The sequence below is a fragment of the Protopterus annectens genome, chromosome 1.part2, assembly GCF_019279795.1.
Source record: "Protopterus annectens isolate FY-2018-M chromosome 1.part2, PAN1.0, whole genome shotgun sequence".
NCBI classification, from domain to species: domain Eukaryota; kingdom Metazoa; phylum Chordata; order Ceratodontiformes; family Protopteridae; genus Protopterus; species Protopterus annectens.
The window spans coordinates 987,531,617-987,547,535 of NC_056727.1; the positions used below are offsets into that span (position 1 = coordinate 987,531,617).

Consider the following 15,919-nt stretch of genomic DNA (forward strand, 5'->3'; position numbering starts at 1 on the left):
TGGCCCAAAAGGGGATAGATTTTAAATATTGCTATTTTTAACTTAGAAAGTTGCTAAAATAACAGAATTTGTGTTACCATGCTTTTTCTGAAGGATGTGAAGTCTGAAACTGATATACATGTGCTTATTTAATGACTTCAGTCCCCTGTGATTTGCCAGAAAACCAAAAATTTTATCAGAAACAGACCAAAATTATGAGGCTAAATCTGGACAGTTCCGAGGTATATTAAACACACACACCACACACACACTCACACACACACACACACACACACACACACACACACACACACACACACACACTCACCTACCTTCTGTCTACTCTCACAAATACATACACACAGACACACACACACAAACACACACACAGACACACACCTACCTTCTGTCTACTGTCACACACACACACACACACACACACACAGGCACATACCTACCTTCTGTCTACTGCCACACACACACACTCACACGCACACACACGCACATACACACACACGCACACCTTCTGTCTACTGTCACACGCACGCACACACACACACACACACACACACACACACACACACACACACACACACACACACACACACACACACACACACACACACACCTATCTTCTCTGTGTTCTGTCTCACACACACCTACCTTCTCTCTGCTCTCTCTCTGTCATGCACACACACACACACAGACACACACACACACACACACACACACATCTACTTTCTCTCTGCTCTCACACAGCAATACACACAAACACACCTTCTCTCTCATACACCAATACACACACAGACTATCTCTCATCCAAACAGAATGCCTAGTTTCAGTATATATATATAAAAAAGAAAAAAAATATATATATATATATATATATATATATATATATATATGTGTGTATTTATTTATTTATTTATTTTTATGTTGAAGCCTCCTAGCCAGAATGGTGACATGCATCTTGGTACTCAGCATGACTGTGGAAATGCTATTTGACTTCCACTGTTTGACAGCCTGTCTGCCCCTGATGTACACCATTCCTGTGAAGTACGGTTTATCTGGCCTCACAGTACACTCAACTGGTATAGGACCCCACAGAGTATATGTATATAGCCCAGAGGTAGGCTTAGGCCTACAACAGGACATTCCACCAGAGGTGAATGTAATCACCTAATACTATCCACATATGACCCCATATATGTGTATGTGTGGACATCTTGTTACCCCCCCACATCCACAACAAAAGAAGCAGCAGAGGGCAGACATAACATACGTGGGTACCTATGTAAGAAGGGGATAGCCAAAAGTGCTACAAAGGCCATAGTATAAACCTCCCCAACAGTGATTCCTGAAGCAAGCAAGACAAATGTATTTTTTGCAAAAAACAAGTGGCTTCATAGCCTATAAGAAGAATTAATCAGTGTTGCTGAAGACTCCCTACTCTCCAACTACTAGTGCACATAAACTCTTCCTGCATCTGCTGTATGTAGGTGCGGGTGTTTGTAAAAGGTATATGGACACACCACCAAAACAGTCACACCATGGAAGGATGTAGAATACAAGGACACCATGCAAATCTCTCAACTGTGTAGGCTGCTCCCCAGAACCTCACCCCACAGTACCACATCCACAGCTACCACATTAGTACTCTAAGAAGACAAACATACTACATATAGGATTCATGCAGTATACCACACATTTGACAGATTATCACCCTCACCTACTGGATACCAGATCATATACTATAACACATGTGAGGTAATTGTCAGCAATGGGAACACCTCCTAAGACTTGCATATCAACATTCACTAGGATACACACAGTCCTTGGCCTACCTGCATAGAAGACACACAAACCTCACTACTGTTTTTTAGTGAACTTTCTACATCTCACGACCTTCACTTTTCTTGTCATGGCAGTAAACCCTACCCCTTTATGTAGCCCTCTATACAGAGTGCAGAAGTGTTGTCATTTATACCCTTTAGCTTACCGCACTACAGTAGCAAACTCTCATGTAAAACAGTGGTAATACAGCAAAAGTGAACGTAATAGCAGTTCCCATTTACTTACCTTTCTTTACGCTTATATTGCTTGTAACACTTCAAGGGTGCCTTGTGAATAACAACTCTATAATTTGCTGTTCTGCAATCTTCCATAGCAGTACTAGAAAGTTAGTAGTAGCTGCAACTGTTTTAGTGATGCAGTTTTAAGGATATTAGCATGGTCATTATGCTAATGAGGCAATTTTTTCCCCACTAATGAGGCTATTTTAGCCAAATATTCATGAATCATGCTTTTATCCCTCATGCAATTTACCTGTACTGCACTTTGGGGCTTGGCCATCTTTGTGTACTTGCATGAGTGCCTACAGACCATAGTGTGCGTGACTGAGTAGGTCAATGGTCTCGTCAGGAAAGTGGGGAAAACTATGGTAGTATGATTGCCTTTAGAGGTTGTTGAAAAGGAAAACTAATAATATATGTAGGCACTGTAATGTTTGTACACTCTTTTCTTGCCATTGTTAACACCATAACACCATCATGACATGCCAGTTGTCTTGCTACCCAGTAGTGACACTGTGATTAGTCATGCTATCTAGCTGACTGAAGATGTGTTTACTTGCTGACAGCAGGAACATGTGGGATAGCAAAAAGGCTACAACATTTCTTTGATATGTGCCCTAGTGAATGGCCATGGCTTCCAAAGACACTGAAGGTGGCAGGGCAACAAGGTGGTGCAATAAAGAAAGTAAGAGCTTTCTGAAATTTATGTTGCAAACCCACCAGAATAAAGTAGATTGGCACAATCATGCAGGGGTAGTGAGTGCTGCTACTGGCTTAAGCCACTCTAGTGAGCAGTTTCAGTACCACTACAGTGACCTGAGGAGAAGACATGTGCAAATGCAAGAAGTCAGAGACGGTACTACTCCTGAGAGGTATTGTAAATATGCACGGCTAATCTCTGGCCTGATATTTCCCTTATAGTTAAGTAGGTTCCTGCATGACATTTAATTGATGTGCATGTTGTATTTCTTGTTTTTGTTTTTCAGCTTAAAAGAAAATAATAGAGTGCAGAATGGAGCATCTCTCCAGTCACAAGAGTGAGAATAGTTATTATCATGTTATTGTTTAGCTAGTTATATCACAGCAGCATAGAAGTACTACTGACTGCTGTAGCCTGTATAGTCACCTGCGACACACCTGTGTCAGAATTTTATGTACAGTTTTGTGTGTGTGTGTGTGTGTGTGTGTGTGTGTGTGTGTGTGTGTGTGTGTGCATGTGCGTGCATGCGTGTGTGTGTGTGTGTGTGTGTGTGTGTGTGCATGTGTGTGTGTGTGTGTGTGTGTGTGTGTATACACACACACACACACACACACACACACACACACACACACACATACATACACACACCATACATACACACACCCACATGTACGTATGTATGCATGTGTATATATATATATATATATATATATATATATATATATATATGGGTCTACCTGAAAATGCCAACAGTGCACAACGCCGATGACGAGAACACTAACACCGGAAGATCGACAACGGAGAAGACCAACAGTTGAGAATCCCGATGCTGAGAACACCAACATGTTAAGGTAAGTGTGCGATAGGGATGGACATTAGGGTCAGGGTGTGGGTCAGGTAAGTGTGTGATAGTGACGGACGTTAGAGTAGGGTGCAGGTCAGGTAAGTGTGTGATAGTGACGGACTTTAGGTTTAGGGGGGTCAGGTAAGTGTGTGATAGTGACGGACTTTAGGTTTAGGGGCAGGTTAAGTGAGTTAGGGTTAGGGTGCTGGTAAGGTAAGTGTGCGATGGTGAAGGACTTGAGGGTTAGGGGCGGATTAAGTGAGTTAGGGTTAGGGTGCGGGTAAGGTAAGTGTGCGATAGTGACGGACCTTAGGGTTTGGGTTGTTAGTGCATAGATAGTTGTGTATGTAATGTTTAGTGTAGGTTTGTAAGGATTTTGGTGTGCTTGTGTTGTGTGTATGTTTTTCGGGAAAGGTATTTGTTTTGTTGATTGTTGGGATTTTGGTTTGTCGGGTATGTGAAGTTTCGTGTTTTTGAACTTTTGTTTTTTGTCGTTTTTTTCGTGTTGGTTATTTCGTTGTCAGTGTTTTGGCGTGTTAGTGTTATCAGGTAGACCCATATATATATATATATATATATATATATATATATATATATATATAGATATAGATATATTTATTTATTTATTTTTCAATGCTTGGCACACCCAAGGTGTTCAGTCCAACAGTCACCATGTACAGGAGGATGCAGGCCTTTATCTGTCTGCATATTATACCCACTGCCTCACTATGCCTGACATCCAGGGATGTTGCCATGTTTGTGTGCTGTAGACATTGTCACATGCCATGTAGAAGTAAGATGGTGGGAGTATATTGAGGTTCTCCGGTCCCTCAGAAAATGTTATGAGCTGTTATAGAAGGAATTTCCCGAACCTTCACAATTTCCTCTAGTTCTGTCAGCTTTGGAAGATGTGTGTTTCTTTGTCTGCATTTTTCCTGATAGCCAGCCTGCTGCCCCTAAAAAAAGCAGACAGAATGTATAAAGTTCCTCAGTCTTTTTAAAGTTTTTTTATACACTCTTCCCAAACCTGATCCAGCAGCCATAGCTTTAATTATTCTTACTGCTGATAAACAGATAGACAGTTAATTCCTGTCCACTCTTTCTTTTAAGGATTGAAAGATTTTTGATGGGAAATGGGAAATAGTGTATGCTTCTGCGACTTTGATTTTCAGAATTTTGAATTGTCAGGCTCACATTTCTGACTAAATATGAACGTATGATGAATGTTTTGTTGCAGTTTCTTCTTATGAGGAAACATCTGCTTTAAATTATTTATTATGTCTATTGTTCTAGTAACTGCTCTGTATTTACAGTGCGTATTTGACACAGTTGATAATTCTTCCAGGGCTATGGCCTCTGGTACTGTTTTGAGAAAGTCTGCCTGGCTGCATTCTTTAAACTTCCCAAGAGGACATGAATAACGAGATTTTATTTTCTCTTTTAGATAGAGATTCATAATTTGGTTCCTTTGCTGCAGAGGTAATCAAAGTTGTGATGAAAGTGATAAGTTAAATCAGGGAATCTCTAAGATTTTCTGCCCTCCGTTTTCTAATTTTCTATGGGATTCTCTAACCTCTCATCCAATTTTGGTATAATGGTAAGGGTGCTCCAAAAAGAATTCACAAACTCCCAAAACCAAAACCACTCTGGGTCAGCTTCAAAGGATTGAATGGACAAATAGTTAAAACTCATATGGTCAGCAATTCAGTCCATCAAACCATTCTAAGACAGCGGTACAGTGGGGATAGGGGAATTTGCCTTTTTCTCCACTATAGTCCATTCTTGGAGTTGGTGTATATAATTAACAGGGAGTGCAGGAGGGCTTGCCCCCTTGAAAAAGCATTATTTCTGTCATCTGTAGGTGCTGATTTGGTTTGTATTTTTTATTGACCGACTCACTTGTTGAAACCATATGTTCTCGACATTATTGGTTTCGACAATTTGCCCATTCAATCCTTTGAAGTAGACCCGAACACTCCAACTAGTCAGTTTAAAGTGGCATCATGAGTTTACTTTAAGCCAAACTATCCATCTCCTTGTGTTCTTCCCTGAATCCCAAAATGAGAGGGAAAGGATATTTATACTTTGGATGTCCACAGACACCTCAGGTACTATCTTAGCAAAAAGAAAATCTTTCAGAACTTCAGATCAGTTGTTCATTTCTTGTGAAGGTAAGAAGGAACTATCTATAGCAAAGCAGACTATTTCCAAATGGTTGTCTCAGGCTGTTAACTTTTGTTATTCCTACTACAACAAAACTATTTCTGACAGGCTCAGTGCAAACTCAAGGAAGACCTTGGCCTCATCTATGGCTTTTTGGAAAGGGTTGGACTCCAGAAGTATTCTAAAAGCAGCAACTTGGTCTTCTGCACATATTTTACAAAGCAATACAAGCTAGATTTCTTCTCTTGCTCTAGGTCAGGCTTTAGTAGGACCATTCTCCAGGGAACTCACGGACTCGTCTTCCCTCTTCCAGTTGTTCTAAGCTACGGTAACAGTTTCATATAGCTTATTTTGATGTAGCAATGATGACTGTGATGTAGACACTCCCTCCCTCCATCCCCCCTTATTTTTGGCGTGTTTCTTATGCCAGGTTGTGGACATTTATTTTCTGTAGCTCCTAGAAATGTACTCTCAGGACTCAGCCTCCATTTGTTAGTTGGCATGAAAGCTGTGAAGGGCTTGACGCCCAAACCTGTCCTTTTAATCAGCTCAGTTCAAGCTAACTAATGGTTTGGGTACGTGGAATGTATACTAAAGCTTTGGAAGCTGGCTAGCTATTATATTAAATGCAGGATATAATCCACATAGCTTAGGTTAGCCATATAGCTTAGGCCACTGCGGCAATGATCATTCGAGCATCTACTGTTATAGTTAAGTTTACTTACACAACTGTATTTTTTCTGCTTTTGTGTCATCTGCCATGGCGAGCTACTATTATTTTGAGTATACTTAACTCTATTTTGAGTGCCTGGAGTTATGTGCAGATAATTATTCCTTTATTTACAAATTTGCACTATGTATTATGTGAACAAGTCTTTAAATCAAGCTTTTAGCTGCAGGCTTAGAGCAGATTTGCCAGACAAGTTATCTGTTTCTACTGACGGTAATGTGTTTGGATTGTATGGCTTGTACTGTTGGCCATGGCAAAGTAATTGAAATCAGTGTTTTTTATTTTCTTCATTTGAACTCTAGGCACAGTATGGATTAACAGATGAAGTCCAACAACTGGAAGGAACAATAGCTGCCATGAAAGAGAAGCTGGCACAATCACAGTATGTATCTTATTTGTGTTCTAATTGTATAATAGGCAGTATTAGTTTTGGTGTTTCATTTATTTCCCTCCAAAATTATGAATTTCCATTTCAATCAGTTTCTTGAGTCCACTGCTCATATCTTGATTTGTGAGCTGTGGATTTTTCCAGTTAATTTATTATATTCCAAAATATTTCAAGCCTTGGTACTTATAGACTTACACAGCCTAAAACTTACAGGTCCAGAGATTCCTGGACTTTTTAAATACAAATAACATGGACTAAATAATCCTTACACCCACTAGCGGTACAAGCATATTCGACCTGATACTCATAAATATGGTAGAGTCCTGTACACACACCCTCCCCCTCCTTGCATGTAGTGTCCTCTCCGGTAAGATCAGATCACAAAGCTGTTTCCTTCATAATAAATATCAATTTTGTGACCCCCAGCTAACATTATAACAGTTATAAACTTTTCTAAGGCAAATTTCCTACTGCTAAGTGATAACTTGTCAAAATGTCAGCCCCCTCCCAATCCTTGAAATGCAGCTGCCAATGCAGAATTGTTCACAGTAACCCTGAATAATCATGTTAATAAATGTAGAGAAATAAGCCCAGAACTAACTCAAAACAAACCATCCTGACAGAATCCAAATATAAACAGGTTGTACAACAAAAGAAAAAAATATAGCCAAGATTAGGAAGTGCTACATCCAGTATGATAAAAAACACTATTTTCAATCTAAACAAACAATTTAGAAGACAAATTAAGTGTACTAAAGCCAATTCTGAGGTGAAGAGACAACCACAAGGTTTTCCTTAGCTATGTTTGAAATGTCAAAGACAGCAAACAGCAGTGTGCAGAACAGACTGAATCTGCTGACTGACAAATTCAGCTCCAGCCAGCTGCCCCCACCCCAGGAAATCGGTGGACCCCAATAACATCCCAGGATGTCTCCAAAATAGCCTGAAACGTGACCTATTGGGATCACTGGAGTCACTGTTTAACCACAACCTCCAAACAGGTTTTGTGCCATACGAATTGGAGGACTGCAACAGTCAGCCCTCTGCACAAGGGATGGCCATCAATGGACTTTTGGAACTACAGACCCGTAAGTCTGATTAATCACATATGCAATCCTATGGAAAGAATTATCATGGGAATGGTTAATAAGGACATAGAAAACCTTTAAACAATGGATCAAACTCATTTGGTTTCGTCAAGGGCAGATTATGCTTACTCAGCCTGGTAGATGGCAAAATGGTGCATATTACCTACCTTGACCAGGCTAAGGTATTTGATACAATTTCCCATTTCGATGTAGTAAACAAAGTCATGAAAATAGGTATAAACTCCTGTGTTACACACTGAATAGCCAGCTGGCTCTTAGGACAGGAGAAACCACCTCCACAAAGAGGCTGGTCACTAGCACAGACCTAGGCATTTTGTTTGATAGTGTCCTGACCATGAAACAACAGATATTTGCCATTATCATGTCTGTAGGTATCTTCCCATCTTACTAGCATAACCTGCATTAAATGCCTTGTCACTGTGGAGGAGCCAACTCCACTAGTATATGCCTTTGTCACCTCAAAAATGAACTGTTGTAACACCTACTAGAAAATGAATGCTGAGTGAAACAGCCATTTCCAATCCAGCTTCATGGTAAAGAGGGATAAAGCCCTGATTATGACCCAAATGACTCGTGGTGAATTAGAGGTATAGGAGATAGAGGATCCAGGTAGCTGGGGGTAGATGGGAGGAAGTGGATGGCACTCGCACACACATGTTAGGGGAAAGAAGGAAGTCTTGCTCACTGCCTGATTGACACCTGTAAGAGTGTGAGGTATATGGCTACAGTTGTGTGACTGACTCCAAGCTACATTAATGGGGCAACACATTAGTAGTGGGCTGGAATATGCGGTAGCATATATGTACTCCCTTTGAACAGTGATTGTGGAAAGTCACAGCTGCCTGTGGAGATGGAGTTAGGCTGCACGATTGCTTGATTACGGATAGCTTGTCTCAACCACTCAGCTCTTGCCTCTTGGGAAAATATACTGGCTGTTAGTGCTTCCATGCGAAGTGAGTTATGAATAAGGTATAAGGCTCTTGTCTTGGTCAAGGAACAAATGAGTCTGGCTCTTGGCCCTAATGGAGGAAAGAATAGGTTAACTTGGTAGTGATGAAGAAAGCCATAAGTGATGGTGAGGAAGGGAGGAAACTCTCTATTTAGTTTAGAACATAATAGAAGCTAGGGTCCTGACAGGACTCTCCCAAATCTGTCACGAGTATTTTGCATTGACTTTTTGTAAGGTTTAACATCATTTTAGGAGATTAGTAATCTGTAAAGGCCTGTATCATTTGCAACTTAATCGCCTTAAAGAGTAAATGCTACCATATCTGCTCACCTATTCACGTCATTCATCCAGAGAACTAATAGAGGTTATGAAGTTTGTTTAGAAATTTCTGGGATGCAAGCCTTATTTTGTTTAGTTTGTCACGGTAGAACTGTCTGGTTCATTGGATAAAAGCCTTCCAGCCTGTCATGGAGTTTAAGATAACACTTAAAGTTTGACTGTTAACTGTGTTATTTTTTTCTCATTTTTGAAGAAATCTAACAAAGCATTAACATTTAGAATATTTTGTATGGTGTTTTTGAAACTGCTTGCATTTCCTTTGTATTCATTAATTGTTTATATTTTTTATTTAAAAACCTGTAACAGAATCTTGATCTTAGTATATAAATTAACACTGTTGTTTCACATTGTGCTTTCAGCTTCATACTTTTTGCCCTGCACATTTTTACACAGGGATATATTGTACTTTTTCTACCTTGCGCATTTACAATACACATTTTTATCCACTATGTATTGCACACAAAAATAAAGGGAAAAAATTAAGGACAAGATCATAGTTGTTAATTTTCACATTCATCTTTAGTTCAACTAAGCAGGGACTGTAGGTGTACCAATCACAAGTAGTTGAGAAGGAATATTGCAGCAGCAAATAACATGCCAATATTCTTCCTTATTATTGCTTGTTGCAATTTCTCTCTCTCTCACTCTCTCTCTCTCTCACTCTTCTTCTTCTTTATCTGCTTTACTCAAAGAAAGTGCAGCCATGCAAAATTCAGAATGACCATAAACGTTTGACTTTATATATGTTTGTGATCCCATTATGTAAGGGTTGCAAGCCCTACAGGCACTTGCCATCTAGTTTTTGAAAAATAGGAAGTATGAAACTCTTTAATGTTTGGCTTTACTGACTAACTGTATTCTTAAATAATTTACCAGAAAGTCAAACATTTTAGGAAAGACAGGGCAAAAATACAAGGTAAAACCAGGAAGAGTTGAGAGTTATTGACACTACGATGCCATAATACAGCTACATTTTCCACTTCACTGGAGTGAGTGTGTGTCTCTGTTCCTGCCTGGAGGATACTGCTGATTGTTGGCAGCAGTGTTTGCTTCAGTTTTCTAGCAAGCAGTAAAGAGAAAGGATATGAGCAGCAACTACAAAATGCAGCACTTTGTTGCCGTAAGAAGGATCTGTACTAGTTTTTCCAAGTTAAGGGAAAATAAAGAGAGTTTATTTTTTATGTAACTGGTTTGTGCAGAGAGATTAAGAAGGCTGTGACTAACCCGTTATTGCTTGATTACTGTGAAGATGTTACTGAGCTGATATCGCAGGAGCAGTATCACACAATGTTTTGTGTTTGTTGAATTAGGTGTAAAAACGATCATTGCAGTAACTTATGCGTGTGTGTGTGTGTGTGTGTGTGTGTGTGTGTGTGTGTGTGTGTGTGTGTGTGTGTGTGTGTGTGGTGTGAGTCTATGTCTTGTGTCTGTGTGTCTCTTATATGTCTGTATGATTTTGTTTGTGTGTCTTGTGATAGACCTGGCTTGTCAGGGTCTATGCAGGTTATGTGTATATGTCAAAAAGTAACATTAACAAGAACATATATAAATCTCCTGGGTAGTGAAAAAAATAACATGTAAAATACATCACAGAACATCTGGGTCCTCAGAGCTTCTGGAGGCCATCACTCCTAACTATGTAAGTGGCATAGTAGGGGTCTGTGCCATGGACACAGAAGGTTGCTATAGTTTATGTGGGAGGTGGGGATACTGTGGATTTTCTACCTTTAATTTTCCTCACAGTCAAACTTTTGAGTTGTGCACAGAATGTCACTATAGCTTATGTGAGTTGGCTGGGTACAGCGGGGTCATTATTTTTGTAATTTTTCTCAAAATCACAACTCAGAGGAGTGCACAAAAGTTCACTATAACTAAGAGCAACAAGGTGAAATGAGTTACTGTCAGCATTATTTTTCACCTTCACACTCAACATTTTATATATATATATATATATATATATATATATATATATATATATATATATATATATACATGTGACTATCTTCTAGGGGTAAAGGAAAGAAGGCAAGCTCCATATATACATCTGACTGCAATGAGTTGAACGATGTTATTGTTCTTTGTTTGGCCTTTCACTTTCTTCCCAGTCTGACATCAGAGAGGTACACAGAAGGTGTCCATCTATTGTGCTAAGGAGACATGCTGTGTAGATGTGTGACAGCAGCAACAACTTGAATGTGATAACAATAATAATACCTGTTTGTTAAACAGTTATGCCCACTAGGCACACAGTCTTTTTTCAAGGTGACCCATGAGCAATAATTAGAAGTTATGTCCTTACCATAACGTTCCATGTGGAGTGTTCATCTCACCTTTGTTCTTACACCTGGGTTCGGAGCCGATCCTCGGCTCCGTGTCGGCCGCTTGGCAAGCTCTGCATCGAGAAGAAGCTCGAGACCAACCTAACTCCCACAATCCCCCTCTGCCTTTACCTCAGATCTAGTTTGCAAGCAAACCAGAAGTCAACAGAGAGAGTAACACATTCATGCCAAAAACAACATAACTGAAAGAAACATATACATATATATATATATATATATATATATATATATATATATATATATATATATATATATATATATATATATATATATATATATATACATATGTACACAACAACTGCGTAATGCAGAAGTAGGAGAAACCAAACCAGTCACCAAACTGGACGTTCTTCCTGAGGGTGGGAGGGTGGGAATGTAAGAACAAAGGCGAGATGAACACTCCACATGGAACGTTATGGTAAGGACATAACTTCTAAATATGAGAGTGTTCAATCTCGCCGTTTGTTCTTACACCTGGGTAGCGTCCCTAGCTCCATGTTCCTGAGGAACTCACGGGAGAACGTTCTTGAGCACAGTGGAACCAAAGGTTGCCCTGTCCCTAGAAACCCTGTCTACCTTGTAATGAGAAATGAATGTATGTGGTTTAGACCAAGTGGCAGCTGCACAAATAGTGTCTAATGGTAAGCGAGCTGCATGAGCCAGGGATGTAGATACTGATCTTGTAGAGTGCCCCTTGGGTTTGACAGGTAAAGTTTGTTCCTAAGTAGCATAAACAAATATAATGCAATCAGTTAGCCATTTGGAAAGGGTTCGTTTAGTAACTGCTATACCTTTCCTGCTGTCTGCAAAGGCTACAAAAAGTTGATCTGTTTTCCTGTGATCCTTTGTTCTATCCAGGTAAAATCTAAGTTGTCTATGAACATCCAACTTGTGTAACATATACTCCAACTTATTGGAGTGGTTCTTGAAAAAGGTAGGGAGCTCAATGGATTGATTAATGTTATTAACGAAGCAAACTTTGGGGAGAAAGGAAGGATTAGTGCGAAGAGATACTCTATCAGAGTGAAAGATCAAATAAGGATGTTTAATAGAAAGAGCCTGAAGCTCTGACACCCGTCTAGCCGATGTAATGGCCACCAAAAAGAGGGTCTTCCACGACAAATATTTCAATGGACAAGAAGAGGCTGGTTCAAACGGAGGTAGCATCAATTTAGATAATAAAAGGTTCAGATTCCAAGGTGATGTAGGAGTTCTAACTGGTGGTCTAATATGGAAAGATCCTTTCAGAAAGACCTTACAAAGTCTGTGAGCCATAATAGGAGCCCCACATTCTTCCACATGAAAGTTGGAAATGGCAGCCAATTGCACTCTCAAAGTGGCAGGAGAAGCTCCTTGGTGGAACAATTCGGTTAAAAACTCCAAGATCTTATTTAACGGAGCTATAACAGGGTCCAATTGCTGTGTATTTGCCCAGTAAACAAAACGCTTCCATTTACTAGTGTAAGTCTTTGTAGTGGAAGCTTTATGAGAAGCCACTAGTATATTCTGAACTGCAGGTGAAAGAAGATCAGACCTGGCTAAGTAGGGAAGCGGAGCAGCCAAGCTGCTAGTTGGAGTGAAAGTAACGAGGGGTGGGGAGCCCTTGACGAGTGGGTCAGTAGATCCGGCTCCGGGTCCAGGATCCAGGGTTCCCGAATGCAGTGTGCCAGAAGAAAGGGAAACCAGATTTGACGAGGCCAGAATGGGGCAATGAGGATAATCATCCTTTGCAGGTTGTTGGCTTTCTGCAGAAACTTTGCAATCAGGGGAAAGGGCGGAAAAACGTAAAGGAGACCCGGGGGCCAATCGTGAACCAGAGCGTCCCTGGGGACTTCCCCTGGAGGGGGTAATAGGGCAAAATAGCTCCTGCATTTGGCGTTCATTGGAGATGCAAAAAGATTGCAGGAAGGCTGGCCCCATTTGTGAAAAATCTCCTTCGCAACTGACTGTTTGAGGGACCACTCGTGAGGCAACAGGATTGCTCTGCTCAACCTGTCAGCTATGACGTTGGATGACCCCGGGATGTGCGTTGCTATCAGAAAGCGACCCGTGGACTCCGCCCATTGCCAGATTCTCATGGCCTCTGCATAGGTGATAAGACTTGGTTCCCTCTTGTTTGTTTATGTACCAGACTACGGACATGTTGTCCGTCTGAACTGCAATAGTCCCTAGAGGAAGAAGGGGAGCAAAGTGTTGCAACGCTAGAAACACTGCCCTCAACTCTAGAACATTGATGTGCAGATTGTACTCTAAATTTGTCCATTCGCCTTGGACTGTCTGTCCCTGAAAGATGCCCCCCCACCCTATCAGGGAAGCGTCCGTGGTAACCGTAGCTATCGGCGTGGGTAGCACAAATGGTCTTCCGCTGGAAAGATTGCAAGTCCGGAGCCACCAGGCTAGGTGTGATTTGCATGTGTTTGTGATTAGAATTTCGTGTGTCAGAGGTAGCTGTTGGAACGACCATTGTGCAAACAGTAGCCATTGTAGAACTCTCATGTGCAGTCTTCCCAAGGGTATCGCAATGAGAGAAGCTGCCATGAGACCCAAGACCTTCAGAACCAGCTTTGCTGGGGATTTTCTGGATGACAGAAGGAGAGATATGTGGCTTTGTAGTGAGGCTATCCTTTCCGGAGGAAGCCTTAGAACTAAACAACGCGTGTCCAATTCTGCTCCTATGAATAAGATATGCTGTGATGGCTGTAGTAAAGATTTTTCGAAATTTACGGAAATTCCGAGTTGAACACAAAGCTGAAGTGTGTAATCCCTGGCCTGAATCAGTTGACGCTGGGTGGTGGCAGAAAGGAGCCAGTCGTCCAGATACGGAAACACCTGGAATCCCAGGCGTCTCAAGTGAGACGCTACCACTGCCATGCATTTGGTGAAAACCCTGGGGGCTGAGATCAGACCAAAGGGCAGAGCTCGAAACTGAAAGTGACTGGCTCCCAGCCGGAAGCGCAAGTGATCCCTGGACGCCCTGGCCATTTTGATGTGGTAGTATGCATCCTTCAGATCTATTGAGCACATCCAGTCGTCCTTCTGTAAAAATGGAAGGATCGATTGAAGCGTGACCATCCGGAACTTTTCTTTCTTGACGAAGGTATTGAGTTTGCTCAGGTCCAGAATTGGCCTCCAGTCCCCTGTCTTTTTTGGAACTAAAAAGAACCTTGAGTAAGTTCCGAATCCTCTTTGGTCCGCTGGGACTGGTTGGATGACTCTTCTTTCTAGCAGCTTTGAAATTTCTATAGCTGCAGGGCCTCGCAGATGGGGCACATCTGGGAGTCTTTTCTGCTGAATTGGGGGCGATAGGAAGGGTATTCTGTAGCCTCTGGTAACAACGCTTTTTACCCAATTGTCTGATGTAAGACTTTGCCAGGCCTGAGGGTATAAAGCTAGCGACCCCGACTGCCTCCAGAGCAGGACAGTCGGGCCTCCTCTCAGGAGTGCTGGAAAGGTTTCCCAGGGGTGTATCCCTGTCACCTTGGTTTTGCGGACCCCCTCTGCCGCCAGGGCGGCGTCTTCCACCTCTGCCCCCTCCTCTGCCTCTAGAGGGGGCATCACCCTGTGTGCCTGGGAAAGAACCTTGGGGTTTTCGAAACCACATTTTTCCACCACGTTGCCCTTTGGGGTACGGTCTGGATGGGGTGGGAAATGGACTCCGACAGCAGACAGAGTCTTTCCCTCTTGCTCACACCGGGTAAGGGTCTCCTTTACTTTGGGGCCAAAGAGAGTGGCACCATCAAATGGGGCGTTAGTAAAGGAAGACTTGAAGGCCTCCGCAAATGAACATAGGCACATCCAGGATTGTCTACGAAGAGCAATCGCTGAAGCTGCTGCCCTACTCGATCCTTCGGCTGCGTATGAGATCAGCCTCATGGACGAGTTCGCAATAGATGTAAGGGTATTGAGATGTGCTGTAACCTTCTCTGAGACAGCAGCATCTGTAGTACCCTGGAGGGTATCTCCCAACTCTTTGATTAGATCCCTCTGTAGCCATGTGAAGTGGGTCAAATAGTTCAGGGATCGCATAGAAAAAGCCGCTGAACTAAAAATGCGCTTCCCATACCTGTCCATAGTCCTAGAATCTCTGTTAGGCGGATGGACAGATGAGGAAGATTCAGACATCTCCTTTTTCGTGGCCGCTGCCACCACCATAGCGTCCACTGGCACTCCCTTTGTCAGATAAGCCTTATCCTGAGGGGCAGTAATATATTTGTTAGGCTTTCTAGGGACTGGCTCCACCGTGTCAGGCGTCTCCCACACCCTTCGAGCAATCAGCTCCATCAACTCATCGAAGGGCGGAGTGACCC

General features: G+C 41.7%; 1 protein-coding gene across 1 annotated transcript in view; it reads left to right on the forward strand.

Annotated features, from left to right (window-relative positions):
• The window catches only part of TEKT2 (tektin 2), a 1,280,616-nt gene that overhangs the window by 1,124,265 nt on the left and 140,432 nt on the right, over nt 1-15,919 (forward strand). The window contains exon 9 of the mRNA XM_044059950.1: nt 6,791-6,870. Coding sequence (XP_043915885.1) covers nt 6,791-6,870 — 80 coding nt within the window. The remainder of the gene's footprint in view (nt 1-6,790; nt 6,871-15,919) is intronic.